General features: G+C 40.4%; 1 protein-coding gene across 5 annotated transcripts in view; it reads left to right on the plus strand.

Moving 5' to 3' along the window:
* The window catches only part of PPP2R3A (protein phosphatase 2 regulatory subunit B''alpha), a 181546-nt gene that overhangs the window by 72446 nt on the left and 82878 nt on the right, over nt 1–26222 (plus strand). For all 5 annotated transcript variants that reach the window (XM_054480612.2, XM_054480616.2, XM_054480613.2 and 2 more), the window contains 2 exons: nt 2648–2751; nt 10697–10799. In XM_054480612.2, the coding sequence (XP_054336587.1) occupies nt 2648–2751; nt 10697–10799 (207 nt within the window). The remainder of the gene's footprint in view (nt 1–2647; nt 2752–10696; nt 10800–26222) is intronic.

Consider the following 26222-nt stretch of genomic DNA (forward strand, 5'->3'; position numbering starts at 1 on the left):
CACTTGGCTACTCAGGGTACCCCACTATGAGAACAATAGGCTGACCTTTTCCAGTCTACTTCAGAACATCTTTGTTCTGTACCCTGTCTCTGAGGATTTTGCCTTTGGGTCATAATAAGTGTATTAATCTTCAGAGACTTAATACTCCTTATGAGCTGATGTATATCCATTTTAACAGGAGTCTTCTGGAGAAAAGACCGTAAGAGAATGAAATTTGCTCAGTTAGTGGAAGTTACCCCACAGAAGGTGGTAAGCACACAGCCCCTGAAAGTGTTTCTGATCAGGAAGTTAAAAGATTCCTGATCTCTTCCAGTTCTGAAAAATTCATGAATGACTCTAATGGTGAGAATTTGAAGCACTTTGATAAGCCAGTTCCAGCGTCTCCACACACCTTCTGTTTGTGGCTCCATTCACCCTGCCTCCATGATACAGACGATTCCCAGTAGTTGCCACTAGCCTATCACTAAGACTGTCTAAGAGCATTTTCTTGGCAAACCACCATTCTGCATGAAAGGAGAGTCTGGGATTGGGGAAAGTGGATTCAACAGCTTATACAGCCAAAGTATATTAATTGTGAGCTTTGCACCTTGGTAATCATTATTTATACAGTAAACAAAATCATGTGGTTGCTAAGCAACACCTTTCCCTCATTCTTGACCCCAGTGGAGGTATGAGATATTCGACCTCTGGACTTAAAAAATCTTAAATTCTGCTCTGTTTGCAGACATGCTTTAGTGGCCCTGGCAGTAGCAGCCTCTTATTTCTGCCCTGTCCTTACCTCCCTTGGCTTGAATCTTGTCTTCCATATCTCCATGAACCCAGCAGCCTGGGTGTTCTTTCAGGATAACTAATGTCAGACTAGGTACTCTTCAGGCTCCTGTGGGGGTCCCCTGTGCACTGAAGCCTCACACCAGGAGCAGCTTCACCTAAGCCTAAGGTGGATGCACATCTAGTCTTCCTCTAGAGGAGAGGCTTTTCCTCTGTGGAATGATGAGGGTGCACACATTAGATCCTGGGTCTAATGTGAATAATAACATATTTATCTCATAACAAAATGTGACTTGTTGAAGAGTTCCACATTTGGGATATGTTTTCTGTGTGTGTAGAAATTGAGATGATTTGGAGACTATTTCTTTGCTAATAGTAACGATTGTATTATTACTTATAGCAGCAGTCCCCAACCTTTTTGGCACCAGGGACTAGCTTTGTGGAAGACAGTTTTTCCATGGATGGGGGTAGAGTGGGGGATAGTTTCAGAATGAAACTTCTGCCTCAGATCCTCAGGCGTGCGTTAGATAGAGTGCACAACCTAGATCACTTGCATGCACAGTTCACGATAGGGTTCACTCTTCTATAACAATCTGATGCTGCCACTGATCTGACAGGAGGTAGAGCTCAGGTGGTACTGCTCGCTCACCCGCCCTTCACCTCCTGCTCTGTGGCCCAGTTCTTAACAGGCCACAGACTGGTACCTGTCCATGTGTCCATGGCCTGGGACTTGGGGACCTCTTCCTTTCAATTAAAAAAAAATTGTCCTTTTACTTTCATGAGAAAGAGAGTTCTTACTAAATTTACCTCCCTTTTTCCTAGAGAATTTTTTCTCCTTCAGGTTTTTTTTTAATTGAAAGGAAGAGCTTTTTGTTAAGAAAAATCAATACCTTTTAGGGTACTAAAATTGTTTTATATTCATTTCCAGTCTTTCCTAAGGCTTTGTAATCATTTGTGGTAGCCTCTAATATATAAATAAATGATAGCATTTTACCTTTCATCTTTTACCTGAATTATAACCATTTAAATAGATATGATAGCTGTTTTCTTGAGCAGTCTAGGATTTTCTGTTTCTTCTTGAACCTGGGACTTAATAACATAATAGGCAAAGGAGAGAGAAGGAGATAGGTAGTGGAATATTAACACGAAGTGACCAAGTAATAAAGGTGGCTGTATTTTTCTGCTTAAGGAATGAATGAAGGACATATATTACAACTGTGACATTCAGTCATTTCTTTTTCTTTCTAGAAGGTAGTAAATTTATAAGAGTGGTAAGCCAAGTGTGGTGGCTCACGCCTGTAATCCCAGCACTTTGGGAGGCTGAGGCAGGTGGATCATTTGAGATCAGAAGGTCAAGACCAGCCTGGCCAACATGGTGAAATTCCATCTCTACTAAAAATACAAAAATTTGCCAGGTGTGGTGGTGGGCACTTGTAATCCCAGCTACTCAGGAGGCTGAGGCAGGAGAATTGCTTAAATCTAGGAGGCAGAGGTTGCAGTGAGCTGAGATTGTGTCACTGCACTCCAGCCTGGGCAACAGAGCATGACTCCGTCTCAAAAAAGAAAAAAGAAAGTGGTGGGAAGGGATGCTGGTTGCTTCAACTGTCAGGTTGGAGGAGGGAATCACTTTAAATGGACTTGGAGGAAACATAAATGAATTTCCATTTTCTTCATTAAACATGTTCTCTTATTTTGTTTCCCCTCTGCCTCTCTCTGAATCTACCCTAGTTGATATATTTTCCTATGCTCCAGTTTTGTTCTCCTGAGGGCTCTTCCATCCACTGTGGCATGAAGGGTAAAAGCCACAAAGATCTTCTCTTTGGCCATGTCATCTCTTCATTCCCTGTTGGCTTACCCTGTATTTGTTTTCTATTTGCAGGTCTGTGGCTGTCCTCTCTATTGGAAAGCCCCCATGTTCAGGGCTGCAGGGGGAGAGAAGACAGGATTTGTGACAGCACAGTCATTCATTGCCATGTGGAGAAAGTAAGTATGTGAGCAGTCTCTCTGGGGCTAGGCAAAGAATTGTGTGACCCTCATGACATGCTTTCTAAAGGTCACCTATTTTACTCATTTATACATTTTCCCTTTACTGTTTATATCAACAAGGAAAATTCAATGATTTACAACCATTTATACCCACATACAAGTTCTTTGCCACAAGCCTTTATCTAACCTGTTTAAAAACCAGTAAAGCAGATCTGCAGAAATCTTTCTTTAAAAACTATTTGATAGTTTATTAGTTTTACTTGGTTTTTCTTTTTGTTTGTTTGTTTTTCATTTTTGTTTTTGTTTTTTTTTTTTTTGAGACAGAATGTCATTCTTTTGCCCAGGCTAGTGTGCAGAGACCCAGTCATAGCTCACTGCAGCCTCAAACTCTTGGGCTCGAGTGATAATCCTACCTCAGCCTCCTAAGTAGCTGGGACTACAGGGAGGCACCACCACACACACCTGGCTAATTTTTATAGAGACTGGATCTCACTCTGTTGCCCAGGCTGGTCATAAACTCCTGGCCTTGAGCAATCCTCCCAGCTCGGCTGCCCAAAGTGCTGAGATTACAGGTGTGAACCCCACACCCAGCCAATTTTACTTGTTAAATTTGGGTCTCAGGATTTGAATCTGGCAGCAGTGAAATAAGCAAATAAGAACTCCCCTTTAAGGGGGGAAAATCAGATGTGTCACATGGGAAATACATTTTCATTCCCATATGATCCAATTTAGAATTATATCTAGTTGATTTATTAGAAATACTGAATTCTAATAGATTTTAATCATTACCTTTTGAAAGCTCCAGTTAAGGAACCAAAGGACTAGTATATTTATCAAGCTTTTCCTGGATTCTAACATTCTGACAAATTTTCTTGAATTCAGACCCAACATCTCTCTTCTTTATCTCTTTTTTCTCCCTTCTTTCTTCTTTAGGAGTTATTTCTTGGTGTATTTATACATCTTAGCTAAGTATCACAGCTTGCCCCTTCTGCCTCTTTTAACTGATCAGCACCCTTGTTATGCATGTTCTTCTCTCCTTTTCTGAGCTAAATATCCTTCCTGGTAAACTGTTGGGAAATGCTACTCACCTATTGTTATTATTATTTAACATCAACCTATAATAGCAGCAGATTGAACAGACAGATTCTTTCTAATTTCTTCATTTCAGCTAAAAGCCCTTAGTAGGATAATGCTTGAGAATATAGTAGGTGATAAATAAATGTATTCTTATTTTTAAAAATCTAGCAGCAGGTCAAGTTCAAGTTCTTCATACATCACATTAGAACTAAAGAGTCTATGTTGGTGGAGCGTATTCTCATAAGTGGGCACTGAACAATGAGAACACATGGACACAGGGAGGAGAACAGCACACACTGGAGCCTGTCAGGGGGTGGGGTGAGGGAAGGGAGAGCATTAGGAAAAATAGCTAATGCATATTGGGCTTAATACCTAGGTGATGGGTTGATAGGTGCAGCACACCGCCACAGCACATGTTTATCTATGTAACAGACATGCACATCCTGCGCATGTACCTTGGAATTTAAAAAAATTTTTTTAAAAAGAGTGTATGTTGGTGGATAGATCAGTAGCCACCACCACAATAGCTGTATTCTTTTATTCAGATGAATTGTTTAAATTTTATCTGTAAGGAAGACATTTCTGCAAAATGCAAAAAGCGGGGGAAAGACATGAAGTACAAGTCTCCATTTTGGTTAACTGCAGGAAAATTGCTTATGAAGTTATATAGCATGAGCAACTATCCCTATCTTTTTTTCATCAGAAAAATTCTATGAATAGATAAGTGTGTCTCTAAATTAAAGTGTTATTTTACAGTCAGATATTAAAATGGTTTGAGTGCCCTCTAGTGGAAACTCCTCTCTGAGCTCTTAAAATGTCTTTTAAAAGCCAGAGTGCTTTAAGGGAGCCCCAAGTGTGGCTATTTTGGGAGACTAAGCAGCTAAGCATGGTGGTGTGAGTTACCACATTGACCTTGGAGAAGACATGTTTAGTTTTGTAATTTTTTTTTTTTTTTTTTTACAAATTGTAACGTTTGCATAAAGCAATGTGGGCTCAAGTATAGTATATTAAAACTTTCAAATACAAAAAATTGCTAACAGGTAATTATACAGAATTAAAACATTTTGGAGAATACATATATATGCTGACTTGCTCCAGTAGCTCTACATAATCTTAAAAATAAAAAGAGTCAAATATAAAAGTCATAAGAATATAGGGAAATGGCCAGGCGTGGTGGCTCACGCCTGTAATCCCAGCACTTTGGGAGGCCAAGGCAGGCGGATCCCAAGGTCAGGAGATCGAGACCATCCTGGCTAACACGGTGAAACTCCATCTCTACTAAAAATACAAAAAATTAGCCGGGCGAGATGGCGGACACCTGTAGTCCCAGCTACTCAGGAGGCTGAGGCAGGAGAATGGCGGGAACCAGGGAGGCGGAGCTTGCAGTGAGCCAAGATCGTGCCACTGCACTCCGGCCTGGGCAACAGAGCGAGACTCCGTCTCAAAAAAAAAAAAAACCAGAATATAGGGAAATAATTTCTCTCATGTCAGACTGCTCATGGGGTGGAGGCCTCAGTATCTCTCCTCCAAAGGGCTCTGTTCCACTTCCTTTCCCTGTGCCGCTGCCCATTTCACGTCTATACTCTGACATATATTTTTCTTATAGTCAGGACATTTTTAGGAGAAAGACATTGCTCCATAGCATTTCTTTTTGACGTCCTAGAGTATCAGCTTTTGGGCAGAACTCATCTCAAATGGAATCAATAATATTGCTTCAGCTTTATTATGCTTTACTTTCTTTTACCTTTTCATATCAATGTATCATTTGTCCATTAACAAAATAACATTTTGTCCTAAAAGTTCTGAAAGATGCTAGTTTAGAATAGCTATGCTTACCTTCATTCTTTAGCTTTCATGACTTTTATCATCTTTTCTCCTGCCATAGAGTTGACCAGCCAGTAACATTGGCAGAAAATTGTAATTCACCTTTTCTTTCTATTTCATAGCAAAAGACCATTTCTGATGTCACTTTGTCCTCTCAGAGTAGCTCTCATCTGTCATGTCTCTGCTGTTTTTATATCTTACTATTCTGTTTTATATATATAAGTAGTACTTTTGAAAGACCTCACTGTTTTTCTATTGTGATCATGCCACCCATTTTCTAATCCTGAGAGGTGGCTCCTATTAGCATCTATTGTGTGAATCTTTTTCTGAAACGTGTTTATTTAACTTTAGGAGCCTTAAGCATGTTGAGGAATGGTACGGAGAATAAGTATAAAAATCATACTATAGCTCTAATAAACACAAATGAAGTATACATCTGTTTGATCAAAAACATTTTCTTATTTTTCTTCCTTAATCACTTGTTGAATGCTAACTCTATGCCAGGTATTGTGTCTGGCCTTGAGGGCGGTTGGGATACAAAGAAAGTAAGACACAGTTTTATACCCTGTAAGGAGCTTACAGTCTAGTGAAAGAGTTACACCAAGCCATGTGTGCTGGCTTGCACCTGTAATCCTAGCTACTTAGGAGGCTAAGGTGGGAGGATGGCTTGAGCCCAGGAGTTTGAGGCTGCAGTAAGCTATGATCATGAGACTCCACCACAGCCTTGACAACAGAATGAGACCCTGTCTCCAAAAAAAGAAAAAAAAAAAAGACACGGATATGAAGATGGCCAAGAAGACACAGCCAGGGAGAGCTTCCCTTTCCTACCAAGAGAAACCAAAATATTGAGTAAACCAGCATACTTTGAACAGATCTTTTAAGAGGAAGCACTGAGAGTCAGTGGAGAGATGATGCAGTCACTGGGGCTGAAGAGGGAGGAAACTGAGAACCCTGCATGGGCTCTGGCTCCTAAGGAAGGGGTGAAAGAAGTAACTGCAGAGCAGGCCACTGTCACTGTGGACCTCTGGGATTCTAGCTGCAAGAGATCCCACAGCCACCATGGACATTTGAGTTGGCAGGGAAAACTGCCTGGATAGCTGGCAGAGACAGAGCTCAAGGCTATACAGAGCCCATGGGGTTTTGCATGGGAACAGCTGCAACCACAGCTGAGACTTGTGGTTGGAACTCAAGTGGAGCCCTCACTCTCAGAGCACTGGGAAGAGTGAGGTATGGATTAATGGGCTGGCACAGGAACTGGGCCACAGCCTCTCCCCAAGGGAGCCTGGCAGTCTGGAACACCTAATAGCCCAGTGATCTGGGTGCAGAAGTCTTGTGACAAACTAGCTGGTTGGGCCAAATTCTGGGCAGTAACCAGGAGACCTGTCAAGCACAAGCTGGGAGGTTCTCACTGCTGTCTGCTGGCCAAAAAAACCTAGGCTGTGGGCACCACACCAGCTGCACAGCCAAGGCAGCATCGCCCTACCCAGGGATCCCTCACCCTTGACCTGCTGCATGAACAGACCACCCACAGACATACCCCTAACCTGCAGTCTACCTGGCAGCCCTTACTATTAAATGCCATCTCCTGGGTTACAGCTTGAATTACACCACCAAAAAATTCGAGCATGAATTGCCTGAGAAAACCCAGTACAGGATTCTGGCCACAAATAAAGATCCCATACAGGCCAGGCACAGTGACTCATACCTGTAATCCCAGCACTTTGGGAGGCCAAGGCAGTAAGATTGCATGAGCCTAGGAGTTCAAGACCAGCCTAGGCAACATGGCAAGACTCTGTCTCTACAAAAAAATTAGCCAGGCATGATGGTATGCACCTGTGGTTCCAGCTGCTTGGGCGGCTGAGGCAGGAGGATCACTTGAGCCCAGAAGGTTGAGGCTGCAGTGAGCTGTGTTCACGCCATTGTACTCCAGCCTTGGTGATAGAGCCAGACTTTGTCTCAAGAAAGACAGAAAACTGTAATCCCAGCACATTGGGAGGCCAAGGCAGGTGGATCACCTGAGGTCAGGAGTTCGAGACCAGCCTGGCCAACATGGTGAAACCCCATCTCTACTAAAAATACAAAAAATTAGCCGGGCATAGTGGTGGGCACCTATAATCCCAGCTACTCCGGAGGCTGAGGCGGGAGAATCATTTGAACCCAGGAGGCAGAGGTTGCAGTGAGCCAAGGTTGCGCTGTTGCACTCCAGCCTAGGCAACAAGAGTGAAACTCCGTCTCAAAAAAAAAAATCCAGAAAAGATTCCATACAGAGCCTTGGCCCTCCGAAAGCATCCAGAAATAAAGCCAGTTGGCTGTACTCAGCTTGCACCACAGTCAAACCCTCAAGGGAAATAAAGTAAAAACAAAAAAGCTCCATCCAAAGGACAAAGGACAGCAACATCAAAAGATAAAGGAACACCTGCTCTCACAGATGAGAAAGAACCAGCACAAGAACTCTGGCAATTCTAAAACCCAGAGTGTGTTCTTACCTCCAGATGATCTCACTAGCTCCCCAGCAATGGTTGTTAACCAAATTAAAGCGGCTGAAATGACAGAATTCAGAATCTGGATGGTAAGAAAGCTCAATGAAATACAGGAGAAAGTTGAAACTCAATCCAGGGAAAACAGTAAAATGATCCAAGAGTTGAAAGATGACACAGCCATTTTAAGAAAGAACCAAATTGAACTTCTAGAATTGAAAAATTTACTACGGGAATTCCATAATACAACTAGAAGCATTAATAACAACAGATCAATCTGAGGAAAGAGTCTCAGAGCTCAAAGACCACTCCTTTGAATCAATGCAGGCAGACAAAAATACAAAAGAATTTTAAAAAATGAAAACTCTCAGAAATATGGGATTATGTAAAGAGACCAAACCTATAACTCATTGGCATTCCTGAGAGAGAAGGAGCGAGAGTATGCAACTTGGAAAACATGTGAGGATATAGTCCACAGAAATTTCCCCAGTCTCGCTAAAGAGGTGGACATGGCTGAACTCATGGAGCAGTTTGGAGATTTCTCAAAGAACTAAGAGTTTACATTTCAATCCAGTAGTTCCATTACTGGGTATATACCCAAAGAAAAATAAGTCATTCTACCAAAAAGACTTATGCACCCATATGTTCACTGAAGCACTGTTCACAATTGCAAAGACATGGAATCAACATACATGCCCATCGATGGTGGACTGGAGAAAGAAAATGTGGTACAGGTACACCATGGACTACTAAGCAGCCATAAAAAAGAATGAAGTCTTGTTCTTTGTAGCAACGTGGATGCAGCTGGAGACCATTATCCTAAGCAAATTCGCAGAAACAGAAAACCAAATACCACATGTTTTCACTTGTAAGTGGGAGCTAAACATCAAGTACACATGGACATAAAGATGAGAACAGGCCAGGCGTGGTGGCTAACGCCTGTAATCCCAGCACTTTTGGAGGCTGAGGTGAGCGGATCATGAGGTCAGGAGATCGAGATCATCCTGGCTAACACAGTGAAACCCCGTCTCTACTAAAAATACAAAAAAAAAAATTAGGCGGGCGTGGTGGCGGGTGCCTGTAGTCCCAGCTACTTGGGAGGCTGAGGCAGGAGAATGGCGTGAACCCAGAAGGCAGAGCTTGCAGTGAGCCGAGATTGCACCACTGCACTCCAGCGTAGGCAACAGAACGAGACTCCGTCTCAAAAAAAAAAAAAGATGAGAACAGTAGACACTGGGGAATATAAGAAAGGGTAGGGATGGAGGGAGCAAGGGCTGAAAAACTACCTATTGGTACTATGCTCACTACCTGAGAGATGGATTCGTTCATACTCCAGACCTCTACATCACTCAGTATACCTTTGTAACAAATCCGTACATGTACCCCTGAACCTATGATAAAAGTTGAAGAAAAAAAAAGTTATTCCAATAAGGTTATGCTACTGTGGAACGGCCATGACAGAAATAATAAGCACATGGAAGGACACAGGAGGCCAGTGACAGTTCCTGGAAGGTGAAGTAAGGGAAAAGGGTATTGTGGTAAGGACAGTAGCATTTACAAATGCCTGGTGTGAGAAGGCATGGAACATTTGTGCAACCACAAGTGCAGGAATGGTAAGAGAAGGGGACATGAGCAGGTAGGATCAGATTCTGGAGGCCCTTCTATGTCAGGTCAAGAAGCTAGGACTTTAGGCCAGGCGCCGTGGCTTACGCCTGTAATCCCAGCACTTTGGGAAGCTCAGGCAGGCGGATCACACGATCAGGAGATCAAGAACATCCTGGCCAACATGGTGAAACCCCCATCTCTACTAAAAATACAAAAACTAGCCAGGCGTGGTGGCATGCGCCTAAAGTCCCAGCTACTCTGGAGGCTGAGGCAGGAGAATTGGTTGAACCCGGGAGGCGAAGGCTGCAGTGAGCCGAGATTGTGCCACTGCACTCCAGCGTGGGTGAAAAGAGCAAAACTCTGTCTCAAAAAAAAAAAAAAGCTGGGACTTTAGCCTGCTTGACAGAAGAATTTTAATTTGGACAATGATGTGATCAAATATGTTACTCAGAAATATCAAGCAACAACAAACAAGAGCCTAAGCATGGATATTGGCAGTGGGAGACAGAAAGGGGCAAATTTGGTAGAAATGAAACAACATGGTAGTTGATAGGTGTGGGAGTAAAAGGAAGGGAGAAGTTCATGACAACTCCCAAGTTTCTAGCTTGAACCATTGGGTGCTTGGAATACTAGATGAGGTTACCGGAGTCCTGAGGAATGTTTCCTGAAAATGTTTTAGACAGCTGTTCCTTCCTTTCTGTTTCCATTTTATCATCAAGGTCAAGGCCTTATTACTTCATGCTGAGACCACTGGAAGGGAAGAGGGTCTAATAGACTTCAATACTCATCCAATCTTATAGACAGCTCATCATTCTAAAACATCCTTTGATTATGTAAATTCCTTACTTGATTGTTGATCTGAGTGGCCTTCAGATCGAACTGAAATTACTAACTATTGATGTTATTGTCATTGTTTGTTCAGAGGAACTGATCTTCCTAAGCAGTTGTTTCTTTTATAGGTTGCTGAATAACCATCATGATGATGCCTCTAAATTCATCTGTCTTCTAGCAAAGCCCAACTGCAGCTCTCTAGAACAGGAGGATTTCATCCCTCTACTTCAGGTAATTTTCATCTCCTTTTGAAAATGGGTTCTAATTTTGGAGTTTCAGCAGTTTTGTTTAAAATTTACAACTATAACATGTCAATTGAGCTACACAAATCTAGATATCAGATTTCTAGAAGAGTGGTTTTCAAACTTGTTTTAGCAGTAAGATCCTCTCATTAAATGAAATCTCATTAAATGAAATCTAAAACAGAACCCATAGTAGTAAAAAAGCTACTCCTTCAGGGCTGCTCCTACTGAAGCAGAGGAGAGGGGCTACTCATCCTCCCCCTTGCCCACCCACAGCAATCACTGAAGCACCTTCTGAAATGATAGAATGCAAGAAGATAACTTCTCTGTTAGCGTAGAACATAGCTAAGAACCTGGTAGAAAGAAAGAAAAGGTCATGATGTAACCAGAATCACTCTCATGAACTCTGGGGTCTTCAGTTACTGCCTCTTGACCCTTTATTTAAGTACAGTTTTTAAATGCTTGGTTTCCTGATTCTTCAACCCAAGATATATTTGAAACAGAAAATTAGAATAGGAGAAGGGAGAGAGGATAACTAGAATCAAGTGCATGGAGAGCTGCAAAAACCAGATTACACCACCAGACTACAAAGGTAGTGAGGAGAGTAAGAAACACTAAGAGAAAAAAAAAAAAGACACAAAAGCTCTAAATGTACTCTAGTCTGGGAGTAATTTAGGATAATGGCAGTAGTCCCAATCCCATTACCAGATTTCAGATTTCAGCTGAGATTAGTAATTTATTTTAGTAGCATAGACTCTATATGTACTTATCTAGAAAACTCACTTATAGGGAGCAGCTTTCACTGATGGAACCAGATAAAACAATGGCACTGTACTTCTCATTTTTCCTTTTCTGTGTATGAAATTTTAAACTCTGTGTGTTGTATATCCATATATTACACATGTAAAAAAAGGATAAGTCTCAGACCTGAATAAACCTCAGATCTATCAGAAGTATAAGTTTCTGGATTTGAATTTCTAACTTTAGCCTTCACTGACCAGGTTGGCGGAGATTTTTAACCTCAGACCTTCCTGAGGTTTCTCAGCCTGGAGCTGTGCCACAGTTCTGAGGTCTTACACGGTACCAAAGCATTAGGGTTGGGAGTTACTGCTGAGACATCAGCCATCTTTGGCTAGCAGATTCCCTTCAGATCCAGAGGTCTTTGCTGCTTCTGTGCCATGTGTCAAGCCGCGGAACCTTTGGTGAAGATACCCATGGCCCGTCTGCCTAGATGCACACACAGCTGTTTTCTTCTAAGGTTTTAGCTGCCTCCCTAGGGTGTTGCCAGGCAGCAGGGTCCCTTTGCTCCTATCACCCACAGACTTATCTTTCTTTTTCCTGACACTAAGAGGTCTTCTACTCTGCAGAAATCTCCTGCTGCCATGTTCCTTGATGCTTCCCTATCTCTGCCTTCAATTCTCCTTCCTTGTATTGTCTGCTTCCCTTTCAAGTAGGGGTGAGCTCCCTACTCACTACTTCAGGGCAGAGAAGAGAAGTGACCTCAAAATCTTCATGGCTTTTATGGCACTGTGTGTATTGTAGGCTTAAATGCAGGGTCCACAGTCATTTGGCCTAGTTGACGTTTGTTAAGGTTTTAGAGAGAAAGAGATGTCCAACAGAAAGAGCCCACTTGGGGAGTGTTTCTTTCTAGGCCTTCCCATGGGAATCAGTTACATATCAGTATTGCACCTGTTTCTACTATAGGATTCTTCATAGCCTGAGATATTGCTTGTTAATATTCTTGTTTTCATATCTAAATATTTGGTTTTTCTAAGCAGATCACAAATTCTTTGAAGCTAAGATAAGTTTTTCCTGCCTGTTGAATGTGCATCATTATTTTAGGTGTTACAGTAAATCCTTGTTAGCTCTTAGTATGGATACCTAAAGAAGGGCATAAAATACCTGGAAATAGTTGAGGTTTTTTTAAGTTGTATTCATGGCTGCCATGTTTTGTTGTTGTTGTTATTGTTGTTGTTTGTTTTTTTGGAGATGGAGTCTCGCTCTTGTCGCCCAGGCTGGAGTGCAATGGTGCAATCTCGGCTCACTGCAACCTCTGCCTCCCAGGTTCAATTGATTGTCCTGCCTCAGCCACCCAAGTAGCAGGGATTACAGGCACCCGCCACCACACCCGGCTAATTTTTGTGTTTTTAGTAGAGACTGGGTTTCACCTTGTTGGCCAGGCTGGTCTTGAACTCCTGACCTCCGGTGATCCACCTGCCTCAGCATCCCAAAGTGCCGGGATTACAGGCATGAGCCACCACACCTGGCCATGCCATGATTTTTTAAAAAGATTTTTGCTGAAATATACTCACACAAAACACGCAAATCACAAGTGTCCTAGTCAATGAATTTTCACAATGTGGGCATATCCATATAACTAGCACACAGATCCAAAAACAGTATTACCAGCACCTGCAAAGCCCGTCATGCTCCATCCCAGTCTCTACCACCCAACAATAACCACTACCCTGACTAATAACACCATAGTACATAGATTTTTAATTATAGTATCAATTTTCCATGTTTAAAATATGAAGTTTGGTTCTGATTTTATTTCATGTTCAGGGCCCTTGGGCTTGTCTGATTTGCATCATGGCTTTGATTATCCTTAGATTCATCTGCTACATGGTTTTGTTCCCCTAAAAAAAATGCTCATGAGAATGAAGATTCTTAATAGTTTTTGGCATTTAATTAAGACCATTTTACCTGATAATATCCAACATTAAATATTCCTATGTTTTGTGAAATCTCAAATCTTCAATATTTGAACTGCATTGTAGTAAAACATTAGGTTTTATTACCAGTTCTCTATCTGCTCTCCATCCTCACTCTCTCAATCCATTCTTGGCCTTGCTCTGACCCTACAAAGTGCATCTTTGGGGCTCTCTTGCTGACTAGCTTTTGGTTGGATCTGGGCAGTGGGAAGCATTGCCAGTAAATGGGAGGACAGAGGAAAGAAAAGCTGTCATTTCTTCCCTGCTCTCTGCCTCAGCACAGTAACTATCTCTCTCTACAATACAGCTTCTGCTGGACAGCCCCTTGTCCGTGGTCCTAGTGCCTACTAGGCTCTCCTTCTCCCCTTGTTCCTTTGGCCCGCAGGACTATAACAGTATCCTCCTGTCAGTAGTCTCTGGGTGCCTCATTATTCCCTTGTTTGCTGCCTTCATCCTGCCCACAACTCTAAACGTAATCTTTTCATGAAAGCTTCATACAGTGAATTCTTTTTCCTGTGGGGACCCTACCCTGACTGATGCAATTCTGAATTTTATCAGAGCTTTAATAAAAGCTTTGACAGGAATGTAAATTAAGTTTAGACTAAGAAAATTAGAAACAGACAACAACAAAATCATAATAATGAGTTAATAGACATTTATACTTCCCTTAAATCTAAGGAGAAGTCTTATTTTTATTTAAGAAGTGGACTTGTGCAGTCTTCTGGTAAAAGAGACAAACTAAATAGAGACATTATCCTCCCATTCTTTTCCAAGCCCTTCTGAAGTTAAAGTGTAGAAATTAAAAAGGAATAAACCCATGGAAGCCAATGAAATGGTAGAGAAAATCAACGTACAAGAAATCTTAACATATTTCTTTAAGATAGAAAGTGACCACATGTCTTTTGTGGGAGTGTGGATGGAGCTGGAGGCCATTATCCTTAGCAAACTAATGCAGGAACAGAAAACCAAATACCACATGTTCTCACTTATAAGTGGGAGCTAAATGGTGAGAACTTATGAACACAAACAAGGAAACAACAGACACTGCGGTCTACTTGAGGGTGGAAGGTGGGAAGAGGGAGAGGAGCAGAAAAGATAACTATTGGGTACTGGGCTTAATACCTGTACCTGTAGTGAAATAATCTGTACCACAAAGCCCTGTGACATGAGTTTACCCATGTAACAAACCTTCACATTTACTCCCAAACCTAAAATAAAAGTTTAAAAAAGATTCTGTGATCTTAAAATTGTAAATAAATAGTTCAATAATAAATGGATTTATATGGACCAAAAAAAAAGAAAAAAAAATAAGTGACCAGAGGTAGGCTAAGAAAACCACAACCCAGAATCAGGAGCTGTGAGTGGGCTCCAGTGGAGAAGTGAGCTCCTGTGCTCATCAAGGCCCAGAGCAGCTGTAAATTCAGGGCTGGCTGACCCAATGAGAGATACTGGAAATGGGGATTCATTGAAGGTCGGTATATACAACAATCACTAGTTGACTCCTTTCCTGGTTCACAGATGTAAAGTGCAGCCTGACATTTATTCACAAGCATAAACACACTAACAAGACAATAAAGCATGCTAAGGCTTCTAATGTGACAGCCACAGATTAAAGTTCTCCTTATTTCTCTTTATTCTGTCAGTTGGAGATCCCGGGAGGTCTCACCAGTTTACTCTAAAATAATGCCTGTCAATCAACACACCCACCCTAAATGCACAGAACCCCGAGGCAGATTTGGTACTCAAGAAAGATACCTGTTGAAAAGTAGACCTACTTATATTTCCACAGAGGAAAATTATATCAACTACCTTGTCCTTAAACATGAATGGACAACCAGGTATATGAGGAAAATGATCATCGTTAAAGAAAAATAAAGGTTAAAAAAACACATGCACAGAAAAAGTAGCCCAGAAAAGAAACAAAACTAATTCAGGAAACAGAAGAAATGAGAAATTTTTTTGGGGGGGGAAATAAACGTGTTGTTTTATTTTCTGGATTATAAAGTGAACAAATACTTAAATACTATTATTTCTTTACCCAGTGCTTTTTATTTCTAAGCACTTTTATTTTAAAAATGTGAATTATACAATTCCCCCTACAGACATACACATACACCTATAAGCACATTAAATACTACTTTGCCATGACAGCTCAGCATACTTCACAATTTTTTTTTTTTTTTTTGAGTTTGGAGGCTCACCCTGTCGCCAGGCTGGAGTGCAGTGGCACGATCTTGGCTCACTGCAACCTCCGCCTCCCGGGTTCAAGCAATTCTCCTGCCTCTGCCTCCCAAGTAGCTGGGATTACAGGCATGCGCCACCACACCCAGCTAATTTTTGTATTTTTAGTAGAGATGGGGTTTCATCATGTTGGCCAGGATCATCTGGATCTCTTGACCTCGTGATCTGCCCACCTCAGCTTCCCAAAGTGCTGGGATTACAGGCGTGAGCCACTGCGTCCAGCCTACTTCACAATTCTTAACGCTATTCTATGTGGAATACAAAATGCCTTTTTATCTGAATTAACATGCATTTTAAAAAATTTAGTATATGTGAAAATAAAGGGATTATAAATCAGTAGGAAAGATGTTCAGGTAAAGGCATCATCAGTCAGCTCAGTAGATGTTGTCTACATTTATTTTCTACCTTTGTAAAACAAGAACCTGCTAAGAGTCTTAGGTAAATGGTAAAGTAACATATTTTGCCCTGATGTCATTGGTCACAATGCCATGAGATAGCTGCTGTGTGTTTAGTCTCAATTTCCTGTTTGCAAAGAAATGCATTAATTCAGTTTTCTACTTACTATGTAATTCGGTTGTAGGGATATAGATATCTCATTTGAGTTATCTGAGTTTTTTATCTTTATATCTAAAAATTTAATCTGAAAATAGTAAAAGCAGAAAACACTGATTTAAAACCTTAAATGCTACTGCTCAGTGCATGTAATAAAAGTTAATGTTTATAAACATTTCAGTATTTTAAAGTATATTTCTTTAACTTCAAGAATCTTGACTTTCCTTGCTACAAGGCTTTTTTCCTCAAAGATTCCTTTTAGGCTTATTTTGGTGTTCAGGATCTCAAAGCCAGACATACTTTCTATCAAGCTGCGTAAAGAGAAACATGAAGTACAAATGGATCACAGACCTGAGTCTGTTGTGTTGGTGAAAGGAATCAACATCTTTACATTGCTCAATTTTTTGATCAACTCTAAGAGTTTAGTTGCTACCTCAGGTCCACAGGCAGGACTTCCTCCAACCCTCTTATCCCCTGTTACTCTCCGAGGTGCCATAATGCAAATGCTTAAGGTGCAAAGTGTAAATGTGAAGACACAGCTCTTTCTGGATACAGAGACCAGTTTAGTTTGGAGATTACAGGTCCTATCATGCCTCATTCTCTGCATTCACTGGCCATGCTGCTCAAATCTTCACAGAGCGGGTCTTTCTCTGCAGTACTGTATCCACACGAGCCAACTACTGTATTTAACACCTGCCTGCCAATGGACAAAGTACTTGATACAGAGGTTGTTCATAAGGAGCTTACTAATTGTGGTTTGCACCCTAAGACTCTGGAGCAACTTAGAGAAATACCACTACTTGGGAAATCATCTTTACGGAATATGGTGATGAGAATTTTTTAAAAACAAATTGCACATACTGATATAAATAAATAATTGGGGAGAAGAAACAAATCGGTGCAGAATTGCAAACAGTTTAGTAGACACTGCAGTCTTAAAGAGGGGAGCGTAAATCACCATTCCTTAAGAGTAAGCTATGCATAGTGATTTCAGGGTGTGGGGAGTAACTTTACAGTGGAGGAGCCTGACAGATACTACCTCAGTCTGATGATCAAGGCCAACATCAGCAGTCATCAATCACGTTGTTAGTATGTACCTTTGGCATGATACGGTGCAAAGGCATGTTACTTCTGTGGCCTTTCTCCCAAAAATCCATAAACCCAGTCTAATCATGAGGAAAACATCAGGCAGATTCCAGTAATGAAATACCCTACATAATACCTGACTAGTACTCATCAGAACTGTCAAGGTCATCAAAAGTAAGGAAAGTCTAAGAAACTGTCACAGCCAAAAGAAGTCTAAGGAGACATAACTAAATAGAATGTGATGACGTGGATAGAACACTGGAACAGAAAGAAGACATCAGGTAAAAATTAAGGAAATGTGAATAAAGTATGGACTTTAATAATAATGTGTCAATATCAGTTTAATTTTAACAAGTGGACCATATAGTAAATGTAAGGTGTTAATAATTGGGGAATCTGGGCGCAGGGTATATGGGAACTCTCAGTGCTGTTTTCTTAATTTTTTTAATAAACCTAAAACTATTCTAAAAAAAAAAAACAGTTATTTTAAAAAGTACTATATTAAGGAAGGTTATATAAAATAACCATAAAACAAAACCTTTATCTTACACCGTATATAAAAATCACCTGAAAATGGGTTAAAGACTTACATGTAAGACCTGAAACTGTAAAGAAAACATAGGGGTAAGGCTGCGTGACACTAGTCTTGGCATTGATTTTTTTTTGGATATGAACCCAAAAGCACAAAGGAAAAAACAGACAAATGGAATTGCATCAAAGTAAAAAACTTCTGCACAGTCAAGGAAATAATCAACAGAGTGAAAAGAAAATCTACAGAATGGTAGAAAATATTTGCAAACCATGTATCTGGCAAGGTGTTAATATCCAAAATTTGTAAGGAACTCAAAACAACTCAATAGCCGAAGATAACCTTATTTAAAAGTGGGCAAAGGCAACAGGTATATGAAAAAATACTCAGCATCACTAATCATCAGAGAAACGAAAATTAAAGCCATAAAGTGATATCATTTCACCTTCTCCCCAGTTAAAATGGCTTGTATTAAAAAGACAGGCAATAACATGCTGGTAAGGATGCAGAGAAAGAGGACTCCCCCCATACACCGTTGGTGGGAATGTAAATTAATACAGCTACTATGGAGAACAGCTGGAGGCATCATGCTACTCAAAAAAACTAAAAATAGAACTTCCATATGATCCAGAAATATCCAAAAGAAAGGAAATAAGTATATCTGCACTCTGTGTTTATTGCAGCACTATTCACAATAGCCAAAATATGGAATCACCCTAAGTGCCAATCAATGGATGAAGAAAATACAGTGTATATATACACAATGGAATATTATTCGGTAATAAAAAATAATGAAATCCTGTCATTTGCAGCAATATGGATAGAACTGGAGGCCATTATGTTAAATGAAATGAGCAAAGCACAGAAAGATAAATATCACATGTTCTCATTCATATGCAGGAGCTTAAAAAATGGATCTTGTGAAGATAGAAAGTAGATTGGTGGTTGCCAGAGACCAGGAAGCGGGAAAGGGGAGGGAGAAGATGAAGGGAAAAAGAGAATACAAATGTATTTATTACCACTGAACTGTACACTTAAAATGGTAAATATGGTAAATTTTATATTTATATTTTACCTCAATACATTTTTAAATGGCAAAGAATCTGAATAGACATTGCATAAAAGGAGACAAGCAATGGCCAACAAGTATATGAAAAATGCTCAAAACCACTGTCAGAGAAAAGCAAATTACAACCGCAATGAGAGATCATGTCACACCTGTTAGAATGGTTGTTATCAAAAAGACGAAAGATAACAAGTGTTGGAGAGGATGTAGAGAAAAGGGAATCCTTGCACACTGATGGTGAGAATGTAAATTAGTATAGCCATTATGAAAAACAGTTTGGAGGTTCCTCAAAAAATTAAAAAGAGAACTACCATGTGATCCTACAGTCCTACTACTGGGTGTATATCCAAAGGAAATGAAATCAGTATGTTGAAGAAATATCTACACTGCCAGGTTCATTGCAGCATTATTCACAATAGCCAAGATATGGAATCAACCTAAGTATCAGTGAATGGAGGCATAACAAAAATGTGAACTAGGTATTGAAGGAACATACCTCGAAATAATAAGAGCCATATATGACAAGCATCATACTGAATGAGCAACTACAGTGGTATTGGAAGTTCTAGTCAGGGCAGTCAGGCAAGAGAAAGAAATAAAGGGCATCAGGAAGTCAAACTATCCCTGTTGGGAGACGACATGATCCTATATTTCGAAAACCCCCCAGTCTCAGCCCAAAAGCTTCTTAAGCTGATAAACAACTTCAGCAAAGTCTCAGGATACAAAATCAGTGTGTAGAAATCACTAGCATTCCTGTATGCCAAAAACAAGCCGAGAGCCAAATCAGGAATGAACTCCCATTCACAATTGCCACAAAAAGAATAAAATACCTAGGAATAGCTAACTAGGGAGGTGAAAGATCTCTACAAGGAGAACTACAAACCACTGCTCAAATAAATCAGAGATGACACAGACAAATGGAAAAACATTCCATGCTCATGGATAGCAAGAATTAATATCGCTAAAATGACCACATTGTCCAAAGCAATTTATAGATTCAGTGTTAAACTACCATTGACATTCTTTACAGAAATAGGAAAGAAACTACTTTAAAATTAATATGGAACGAAAAAAGAGCCCTAATAGCCAAGGCAATCCTAAGCAAAAAGAACAAAGCTGGAGGCATCATGCTACCCATCTTCGAACTATGCTACAAGGCTACACAGTATGGTACCAGTACAAAAACAGATACATAGACCAATGGAACAGAATAGAGAACCCAGAAATAAGACTGCATACCTACAACTGTCTGATCTTTGACAAACCTGACAAAAGCAATTGGGAAAGGATTCCCTATTCAATAAATGGTGCTGGGATAACTGGCTAGCCACATGCAGATTAAAACTAGATGCCTTTCTTATACCATATACAAAAATTAACTCAAGATGGATTAAAACGTAAATGTAAAACCCAAAACTATAAAATTCCTGGAAGACAACCTAGGCAATACCATTCAGGACGTAGGCACAGGCAAAGCTTTCATGACAAAGACACCAAGAGCAATTGTAACGAGCAAAAATTGACAAATGGGATCTAATTAAACTAAAGAGCTTCTGCACAGCAAAAGAAACTATCAACAGAATAAACAGACAGCCTACAGAATGGGAGAAAATTTTTACAAACTATGCATCCAACAAAGGTCTAATATCCGGCATCTATAAGGAACTTAAATACATTTACAAGAAAAAAAAACCATAAAAAAGTAAGCAAAATACATGAACAAATATTTTTCAAAAGAAGACACGCATGTGGCCAACAATCATGTGAAAAAAAACTCAACATCACTGATGATTAGAGAAATGCAAGTCAAAATCACAATGAGATACCATCTCACACCAGTCAGAATGTCTGTTAGTAAAAAGCCAAAAGATAACAGATACCGGCAAGGTTGTGAACAAAAGGGAATGCTTATACATTGTTGGTGGGAGTGTAAATTAGTTCAATCATTATGGAAGACAGTGTGGGAATTCCTCAAAGACCTAAAGATAGAAATACCATTTGACCCAGCAGTCTTATTACTGGGTATGTATACAAAGGAATATAAATCATTCTCTTATGAAGAGACATGCCATGTATGTTCATTGCAACACAGTTCACAATAGCAAAGACATGGTGGAATCAACCTAAATGCCCATCAATGATAGACCAGATAAAGAAAATGTGATATATATACCCTATGGAATACTATGCAGCCATAAAAAAGAATGAGATCATGCCTTTGCAGGTACATGGATGGAGCTGGAGGCTGTTACCCTTAGCAAACCTAACACAAAAACAAAACCAAATACCAAATGTTCTCACTTATAAGTGGGAGCTAAATGATGAGAACACATGGACACATAGAGGGAAACAACAGACACTGGGTCCTGTTGAAGGTTGGAGCGGGTAGGAGGAAGGAGAGGATCAGGAAAAATAACTAATAGTTAATGGGCCTAATACCTGGGTGATGAAATAATCTGTACAAACAAACCCTCTTGACGCAAGTTTACCTATGTAACAAGTCAGCACATGAGCACCCAAACTTAAAACTTAAAAAGATAATATGGTATATATACACAATGAAATACTAGTCAGCTTTAAACAAAGAAGGAAACTCTGTTATTTGCAGCAACATGGATGAATTTGGATGACATTATGTTAAGTGAAGGAAGCCAGGCACAGAAAGACAAATACTACGTGATCTCACTTATATGTAAATCTAAAAATGGTAAACTCATAGAAGTAAAGAATAGAATGGTAATTACCAAATAATATGGTTTAGCTCTGTGTCCCCACCCAATTCTCATGTTGAATTGTAATTCCCAGTGTTGAAGGTGGGGCCTGGTGGGAGGTGATTGGATTACAGGGGTGGTTTCTAACGGTTTAGCACCATCCTCCTAGTGCTGTCTCATACAGTTCTCATGAGATCTGATTGTTTGAAAGTGTGTAGCACCTCCCCCTTGCTCTCTGTCTCTCCCCTGCTCGCTATATGAAGATGTGCTTGCTTCCCCTTCACCTTTCGCCATGATTGTAAGTTTCCTGAGGGCTCCCCAGGCATGCCTCCTGTACAGTCTGCAGAACGTGGGTCAATTAAACCTGTTTTCTTCATAAATTACCCAGTCTCAGGTAGTTCTTTAGAGCAATGTGAGACAGGACTAATAACCAAGGTTGGGAGGATGTCAATCAAAGGATACAAAATTTCAGTTAAATAGGAATAATTTCAAGAGATCTATTATACAACATGGTTACTACTGTTAATAACAATGTATCCTATTCTTGAAAATTGCTAAGACAGTAGATTTTGTGTTTTCACTACAAAATAATGAGGTAATACATATGTTAGTAACTCAATTTAGCCATTCCACAATAAATACATATTTTGAAACAACACACTGTACATGATAAATATGTACAATTTTGTCAATTTAAATAAATGTAAAAAAGAACAAAAAAAACAAGAATAAACTGTATGAAAACAGAATGCTGATACAGGAAAAAGCTGTTAGAATTTTAAAATGTAGGTACCAAAAGCTCAGCGTTAAGACCTGGAAACTAAAGTTGAGGATATCTTTCAGAGAGAGAGAGAGAAAAAGAAAAGGGACATAGAGGACCACTTCAGGAATTTTAATATCTAACTAATTGGAGACTGGGGAAGAAAGAAGGGGAAAAGTGGAGAGAAAAAAATCATCAAATAAAATAATACAGAATCATTTTGCAGAACTAAAATATATAAGTGTTTGGTTAAAAAGAACCACTGAGGCCAGGCACAGTGGCTCACGCCTGTAATCCCAACACTTTGGGAATCCAAGGCGGGCGGATCACTTGAGGTCAGGAGTTTGAGACCAGCCTGGCCAACATGGTGAAACCACATCTCTACTAACAGTACAAAAATTAGCCGGGTGTGGTGGCAGGTACCTACAATCCCAGCTAATCGGGAGGCTGAGGCAGAAGAATTGCTCGAACTTGGGAGGCAGAGGTTGCAGTGAGCTGAGATTGCGCCAGTGCACTCTACCCTGGGTGACAGAGCAAGACTCTCTCAAAAAACAAACAAAGCCGGGCACAGTGGCTCACGCCTGTAATCCCAGCACTTTGGGAGGCTGAGGCAGGTGGATCACGAAGTCAGGAGATCGAGACCATCCTGGCTAACATGGTGAAACCCCATCTCTACTAAAAATACAAAAACATTGCCAGGCGTGGTGGCGGATGCCTATAGTCCCAGCTACTCGGGAGGCTGTGGCAGGAGAATGGCATGAACCCAGGACCCGGGAGGTGGAGCTTGCAGTGAGCCGAAATCTCGCCACTGCACTCCAGCCTGGGCGACAGAGCAAGACTCCATGTCAAAAAAAAAAAAAAAACACTGAGTGCTGACAATTATGAATTTCTTTGAGACACATGCATAAACATGTCCTTGAAGTTTTAGAAAAATGTAGATAAAGAGACTAGGATGGTATTAGATTCTCATTGGCATCCCTCAGGAAATGGATTTGAACTTAGATTTCTGTATCTTGCTAACCTACTAATTAGGAATGAGGTTCACATAAACCTGATTGCTGGACATTCATAAACTCAGAAAGTTTATCTCCTTTATAAGTTACCTCTTTATTTCTTAAACAGTTACTTGCATATATACTGCAGCAAACTAAGTAAACCAAGAAAGAGGAATGCATGAGATCTAAGACACAGTGGATTCAATCCAGAGAAGTAATGAAGGGCAACATCAGGATAACTGAAGAGCAGCCAGTTCAGAAGAGAGAAGGTGGTAAAATTCCTCCAAGCAGGTCTTCTCCATGATGGGGGAGAGGGAGGCAAGGAGCAATTCCATGCAATACAGTTACATTTGAGAATAAGGAGGCTGGGCACAGTGGCTCACGCCTGTAATCCCGGCACTTTGGGAGGCCAAGGTGGGCAGATCATGAGGAGATTAAGACCATCCTGGCTAACACTGTGAAACCCCATCTCCACTAAAAATACAAAAAATTAGCCAGGCATGGTGGTGGGCGCCTATAGTCCCAGCTACTCAGGAGGCTTGCTGGAGAATGGCGTGAACCCGGGAGGCGGAGCTTGCAGTGAGCCAAGATCGTGCCACTGCACTCCAGCCTGGATGACAGAGTGAGACTCAGTCTCAAAAAAAAAAAGAATAAGGAAACAAGGCTATGATGAAGCCTGTGTCAATAAGTTAAACAAATGGAAGAACATTCCATGCTCATGGGTAGAAAGAATCAATATCGTGAAAATGGCCATACTGCCCAAGGTAATTTATAGATTCAATGCCATCCCCATCAAGCTGCCAATGACTTTCTTCACAGAACTGGAAAAAACTACTTTAAAGTTCGTATGGAACCAAAGAAGAGCCAGCATTGCCAAGTCAATCCTAAGCCAAAAGAACAAAGCTGGTGGCATCACGCTACCTGACTTCAAACTATACTACAAGGCTACAGTAACCAAAACAGCATGGTACTGGTACCAAAACAGAGATGTAGACCAATGGAACAGAACAGAGCCCTCAGAAATAACGCCGCATATCTACAACCATCTGATCTTTGAGAAACCTGACAAAAACAAGAAATGGGGAAAGGATTCCCTATTTAATAAATGGTGCTGGGAAAACTGGCTAGCCATATGTAGAAAGCTGAAACTGGATCCCTTCCTTACACCTTATACAAAAATTAATTCAAGATGGATTAAAGACTTAAATGTTAGACCTAAAACCATAAAAACCCTAGAAGAAAACCAAAGCAATACCATTCAGGACATAGGCATGGGCAAGGACTTCATGATTAAAACACCAAAAGCAATGGCAACAAAAGCCAAAATTGACAAATGGGATCTTATTAAACTAAAGAGCTTCTGCACAGCAAAAGAAACTACCATCAGAGTGAACAGGCAACCTACAGAATGGGAGAAAATTTTTGCAATCTACTCATCTGACAAAGGGCTAATATCCAGAATCTACAATGAACACCAGCAAATTTACAAGAAAAAAACAACCCCATCAAAAAGTGGGCGAAGGATATGAACAGACACTTCTCGAAAGAAGACATTTATGCAGCCAAAAGACACATGAAAAAATGCTCATCATCACTGGCCATCAGAGAAATGCAAATCAAAACCACAATGAGATACCATCTCACACCAGTTAGAATGGCGATCATTAAAAAGTCAGGAAACAACAGGTGCTGGAGAGGATGTGGAGAAATAGGAACACTTTTACCCTGTTGGTGGGACCGTAAACTAGTTCAACCATTGTGGAAGTCAGTGTGGCAATTCCTCAGGGATCTAGAAATAGAAATACCATTTGACCCAGCAATCCCATTACTGGGTATATACCCAAAGGTTTATGAATTATGCTGCTATAAAGACACATCACACGTATGTTTATTGCAGCACTCTTCACAATAGCAAAGACTTGGAACCAACCCAAATGTCCAACAGCAATAGACTGGATTAAGAAAATGTGGCACATATACACCATGGAATACTATGCAGCCATAAAAAATGATGAGTTCATGTCTTTTGTAGGGACATGGATGAAGCTGAAACCATCATTCTGAGCAAACTATCGCAAGGACAAAAAACCAAACACCACGTGTTCTCACTCATAGGTGGGAATTGAACAATGAGATCACTTGGACACAGGAAGGGGAACATCACACACAGGGGACTGTTGTGGCGTAGGGGGAGTGGGGAGGGATAGCATTTGGAGATATACCTAATGTTAAATGACGAGTTACTGGGTGCAGCACACCAACATGGCACATGTATACATATGTAACTAACCTGCACGTTGTGCACATGTACCCTAAAACTTAAAGTATAAAAAAAAAAAAAAGACTCTGGAGGGGTGCATGGGTTCTATACTAATGTGTTTTTCAAATGTGTTTCAGGCTGTTTCTGTTCTTGTGGATATGTCAGGAAATGGTTGTGTTCAGCTTTCCAGCTTAAGGAAACTCGTCAAACCTAATGAAAATTGTTTCCATAATTTTTGTGTAAATAAAAATGATTGCTAATTTCATGAAAAAAAAAGTTAAAAACAATTAGAAATGCCAGGAAAAATGAAAAAACTATATAAGACAGCCACGATCTAAACAAGAAGCAGAATAAAATATGGTATGATTATGAACAGCTGATGCAGTTAGAAAAGACAGTTTAACCTCAATGTCAGAAACAATCTCCTTTGAATGTTCCAAGACCCTGATGCTGGACCTACACACAGTGAAATAACGTTCCTCACAGATTGCCTGACCT

This window comes from Pongo pygmaeus, chromosome 2, assembly GCF_028885625.2.
Source record: "Pongo pygmaeus isolate AG05252 chromosome 2, NHGRI_mPonPyg2-v2.0_pri, whole genome shotgun sequence".
Classification (NCBI taxonomy): domain Eukaryota; kingdom Metazoa; phylum Chordata; class Mammalia; order Primates; family Hominidae; genus Pongo; species Pongo pygmaeus.